Consider the following 5,669-nt stretch of genomic DNA (forward strand, 5'->3'; position numbering starts at 1 on the left):
TTATTCCTGCCAGGCTGGGGAAGGCGTGGGCCTGAGGATCGGACCAAAGCCCACCCCAGAGGCTGAAGGCCAAAAGGAATACCCGATCCTATCCAAGCCCATGGAGGGAACAATCCTCCTCAGAGGCTTGCTTCCCCGGAGGAAGGCAAGGTTTAATGCCCATGGTCTGGGGAAGCGGGCCCTGATGGATGGGACCCACCACAAAAGGCTGAAGGCCAAAGGAATCCGACTCCTATCCCAGCCCATGGAGGGAACAATCCTCCTCAGAGGCTACTCTTCCCCTGGAGGGAAGGCAGGTTTTCCATTGCCAGGCTTGGGGAAGGGGCTGTGGGCCTGAGGTATGGACCAAACCACTGAGGCTGAAGGCACCAAAGGATTCCCGATCCCAATTCAGCATATGGAGCGGGAACGCAATCCTCCTCAGAAGGCTGCTTCCCCCCGGAGGAATGGCAGGTTTCTGCCAGCGGCTGGGGAAGCCGGGCCTGAGGTATGGACCACCCCCACAGAGGCTGAAGGAAGGCCAAAGGAATCCTGATCTAATCCCAGCACCCATGGAGGGAATCAATCCATCCTCAAGAGGCTGCTTCCACCCCCCGGAGGAAGGCAGCGGTTTACCTTGCCAGGATGGGGAAGCGGGGGCCATGAGGATGGGGACCCACCCACAGAAGGCTGAAGGCCAAAGGGAATCCCGATCAATCAATCAGCCCATGGAGGGAACAATCCTCCGATCAGAGGCTGCTTCCCCTGGAGGAAGGCAGGTTTACCTGCCAGGCTGGGGGAAGCAGGGGCCCCCCCCCCCTGAGGGATTGGACCCCACCACAGAGAGGGGAGGCCCCCCCTTTGAAGGTCCAAAGGGATCCCCGATCCATATCCAGCCCATGGAGGGCAGAACTGAGGAAGTGTGGGCCTTGAGGATCGGACCCACCACAGAGGGCTAGAAAGGCCAAAAGGATTCCCGATCAGCCTATTCCAGCCCCATGGATCAGGCTGAGGAAGTGGGCCTGAGGATGGATCCCAACCACAGAAGGCTAAAGGCACCAAAGGAAATCCCCGATCCTAAATCCAGGCCCATGGAGCATAGGCTGAGGAAAGTGGGCCTGAGGATTGGACCCCGACCACAGAGGCTAAAGGCCAAATGGATCCCGAATCCTATCCAGCCCTATGGAGCAAGGCTGAGGAAGTGGGGCCTGAGGATGGACCCACCACAGAGGCTAAAAGGCCAAAGGATCCCGATCCTATCCAGCCCTATGGAGGGCAAAAAATCCTCCTCCTCAGAAGGCTGCTTCCCCTGGGAGGAAGGCAGGTTTCCCTTTCCTGCCAGGCTGAAGGAAGTGGGGGCCTGAGGATGGACCAACCCACACGAGAGGTTAAAAAGGACCAAAAGGAGCCCGATCCTAATCCAGGACCCATTGATGGGAAAAATCCTCCTCAGAGGGCATGCTTCCCCCCCCGGAGGAAGGTTTAGTTTTCCTGCCTAGGCTGAGGAAGTGGGCCTGAGGTATGGACCCAACCCCCAACAGAGGCTAAAAGGCCAAAGGATCCTCCCGATCCTAGCCAGCCCATGGGAGGGAAAAAGCCTCCTCAGAATGGCTGGCTTCCCCACCCGGAGGAACGGGTAGGTCTTTTCCTGCCAGGCTGAGGAGTGTGGGGCCCTGCAGGATGGATGCCCCACCACGAGAGGGCTAAAAGGACCAAAGGATCCCGATCCTATCCAGCCCAATGGTAGGGAACAATCCTACCTCAGAGGCTGCTTCCCCGGAGGAAGGCAGGTTTCACCATAGCCAAGGATGGGGAAGTGGGGCCTGAGGATCGGATCCCTAGCCACGAGAGGCTAAAAGAGTTAAAAATGCTGTTTCATAATTTTTAGCCCATCGGTTGTCGTTTTCCTTTTGAGTATAAAGGTTCATATTGGCGCTGTTAAGGATATTTTAAAAGGAAATTGTTCAATTACCAGTAGATGATAATCTCTTATTTTGTCAGCACCACTATAAGGAATCGGAAAGCCCACCCCAATGACTTCAACACCCATCACCTCCGAAGTCAACGAAATATATAGTCTAAAATATATCAGTTGCAACAAATAATTTTAGAAAAAAACAACAGTTAACCTTAACCTTAAAAGGTCAACCACGTCATATGGACGTGTTTTTGCAGAAGTTTATCCCACACATGATTTACGGTCATGTGACGGTTCTTAGTTTTTTAAATTTGCACGCACCTTCAATAGCTTATTCGTATTCGATACATTGTTTGCTGTCTACTTTGAAGCCCTTATTAGTGGCTTCCGACTGGTCGTTTGCTCTGCTTCGTCTTCCCATTTGTAATGAAACTCTGCGGCGGGGGGAGGGGAGGTAAGGGTTGGCCTAGGAGGTTGTCCAGAAATGGTCAAACCAAGCTAATCCTATGTGAGGTAAAGGTATTGGTGGTGATAATTATTTTGTCGCACACCCTTACGATTTTTGATTTGAAAGGTAATTATCAGGAATAAAGTTTTTTCATTCTGCTTTTAATGCTTCTATAATGGAACTGGCTGTAGAGATATCCAATCGGTAATTTTATGTTATGAAATGGGGTAATATATGATGCGAACACTCATGAGAACAAGTGGTATGACATTGCAGTATCAGAGATGAGAAATTTCTTTGCTTTCGTTATGCTTATGGGTATTGTCAGGAAGAGCAATCTTCGACATTATTGGGTCACTGATCCTCTCCTGAATACACTAATGACATATCAGAACTGCATACTGAGCTAAGGGGTTTTTCTAGATGGCATCATGTCACTAAGTTAGCTGGTAAAGCTGAGAGAGAGAGAGAGAGAGAGAGAGAGAGAGAGAGAGAGAGAGAGAGAGAGAGAGAGAGAGAGGAGCTAAATGTTGGAGAGACTCAACACATTCACTGAGTTTTTGGGTATATTCAATCAAGTGCTGCTGCGCTTCTCTTTATAGCTTCCTATTGTAGAATTTGTAGGAAACGCACTGCAACCGATGCTGTAAACTTGGCTTACATGATAAGGTTAAAATATCCTGTTATTATGTTCATGATTTTCGTCAATACAAATATAACTTTAAAATGTTGATACATTTTAAGTATTGTGTAATGAATATGACCAATATACATACAATAAAAGACACGGTGGTAAGATAACGTCTTGGCCGAAAGTTAAATGGAACCTTAATAAACAAACATATTACAAGTGAGACAACAATCTTCATTATAACGATATAAACTGCTCAGATTTCTTTTTTTTTTTTTTTTTACTCCGTGTGTGTGTGTGTGTCTTTCTCCAACCATACCTAATAACTCCGCCCACCAAACGAACTCCAGAGCTTATTGGTGAAACTCTTGCTAGCAGAGAAGAGTTCTCCCCCCCCCCCCCCCCCATCTCCCTCAGTAAACACTGTTACCATGTAATTTTTCGAAGTCTCTCAAGACGGTTTAGCAGTTAAACCTGTGTCCAACTGTACAGTTCATTGCTTTGACAGCCAATGCTACCAGGAAACGTACGGAGTAAAAAGAAGCCTTATTTTCTTGAATATAATAGAAAAGAATCGTCGTTCTTACAAAGAGAAGTAATACATTCTAGAAATAAGATCAAATTTATTCACTTATTTTTTTAACAAGATCAAGAAAAACGAAATCTAGAAAAAATATTTAAAATCTAACAAAAAATACTTCCAATAGCCTTAAAAGTTCGCATCAATAGTAAGTGCCTTTGTAAAGTTAACTAAAATTAAATATTGGTTGTTTTTACTCTCCTTACAGAGAGTAAAAACAACCAACCTTTCTCCTTCGTGCTAAGAGAATTATGAATTTCTTTATAAAGTTCTTACATAAAATACGAAATAATGCAAATAACGCAAAGTTTGGGATACGCATTCAAAACAGAGGAGGAGCATATACCGTCGGTGTCTAACTTAGGAAGAAATTCTCAGATTGTCCTTATTCAGGTTGTTTAGAAATTTAGTCTATTTTCTTACAGGGTAGCAAATCATTAAGTAAAAGTAAAAGGCACAGAATCAAGTTCTGTTAGCCCGTACTTTCCTCAACGATTGAGTCCGTGTTCCTTTTATACAAGTTTGATAAAGGCTCAAATAATCTTTTAAAATGAATTAGCGAATTTCGTCGAATTATTCTAGTTATAGTCATATACTAATTCATTCTTAAAATTTGATCATATATATTGATCTTTCAGGATGACTGTTAGAGAAAGTACACTCAAGTTTTCTGGTTGACTGCAACATGTGTACGCAACAAAGCTGCACACCCATTTAGTTTCGCGAACTGCATCATTTTAAGAGAAATATGTGTCTTCAATTTACCTAACCTCCTCAAATTCTTGATCTGAACTTCATTCTATTCACCTTAATTACATTTTCGAGAAGTTACATATTTATTCCTTTCGTCCTTTTCGGAATGTGAAAGCGCTGAAAGGAGAAAATGCTATCTCCAACTGGTAATCAATCAAGTATCAATGAACAGCAGCACTTCGACTCACTTCCATTTCCGTGACTGTCCCATTCGCTCTCCTGCTGCCTTACCCTTTAGTATTTCATGGGAACTACTCCTAGGGCATAAAAATAAAGTGTATACAATATAAAAACGAATATATAAGAATCTTAATGTACTGACACGTAATAGGATCCATTCTCTCTCCCTCCTCTCTCCTCTCTCCTCTCCTCCCTCTCTTCTCTCCTCTCTCATTCTCCTCTCTCTCTCTCTCTCCCTGGGGCAAGCTTCCAAGAAATCAAATCTACAACACGATCCAATTCTCTGAATAATCTTCAAAAAGGAGTTTAATCCTTGAGTGACGAAAATTGATTGGATTGTTACTGTGATTGGCGACGGATAGCCTTGGTGCCTTTGTATGTGCATTTGCGTCGGTTATTGTGCGCAGATAATTTCCAAGTTTCTAGGAGATAGCTGTCGAAATTATGCTGTGTGACTTTGGGTCTTTGAGTCTGTGCATGCGTGAATTGTGATTTCAACGGGGAACATTTCTCACAGAGCATTTTGCACTACTGAACACAAATAAAGACATTCATTTATACGTCACCCCATTTAATAGTTTCTTACGCAATATTTCTGGAGCAAAGCAGAGAAAGGTGTTGAATAAGGAAAACTCCAGATATCGTTCAGGAAGTAAGAGACGATAGGTCTTTGCTGTAAATACTACTTCGAAGAGTAAAATCACGTAAGGAATCCACGTGCTGAAGATAAAATATGTAAAGAGTTTCCCTAACCATTTTTATCCCCGTGTGGCTCATCCTTGATGCTGTAGTCAGTGGATTAACGAGGCAACAACTATTATTGTGGTTTTCTTTGATTCCTCCTCTTCTTACAACAGTAGGGAAAACATACTGGGTTTATATATTTTGTTTCTAAGGAAATAGGGCAGTGATCCAATGCCTTTCGTTTCAAAATACACTAAAATTAAATCAAATGATCTACTAAAGTGCTCGACCATGCGAATTTGCATTATCTTAGAAAATTAGTGCTCAGTAGTCATATAACATTATGATCATATACACATCCCAAGAGAAATAAGTTTTAAAATGGATTTTTTTTTCTCTCAAAATATCCGCTTTATGGAAACTTACTTAATGATGTAAAAGTAAGGAGAAAAATTTACGCGTTCATTTTATGATATAAAACGAAATGTTTGCTAAG

At 43.6% G+C, this 5,669-nt stretch overlaps 1 protein-coding gene across 1 annotated transcript; it reads left to right on the forward strand.

Annotated features, from left to right (window-relative positions):
* Nucleotides 1-446: 446 nt before the first annotated feature.
* On the forward strand, nt 447-938 carry LOC135211417 (proline-rich protein HaeIII subfamily 1-like). Its single transcript, XM_064244729.1, has one exon. It carries the CDS (start codon nt 447-449, stop codon nt 936-938), a length of 492 nt encoding a protein of 163 aa, XP_064100799.1.
* The last annotated feature ends 4,731 nt before the right edge of the window (nt 939-5,669 follow it).

The sequence above is a fragment of the Macrobrachium nipponense genome, chromosome 4 (genome assembly GCF_015104395.2).
Source record: "Macrobrachium nipponense isolate FS-2020 chromosome 4, ASM1510439v2, whole genome shotgun sequence".
In the NCBI taxonomy this organism is placed as follows: domain Eukaryota; kingdom Metazoa; phylum Arthropoda; class Malacostraca; order Decapoda; family Palaemonidae; genus Macrobrachium; species Macrobrachium nipponense.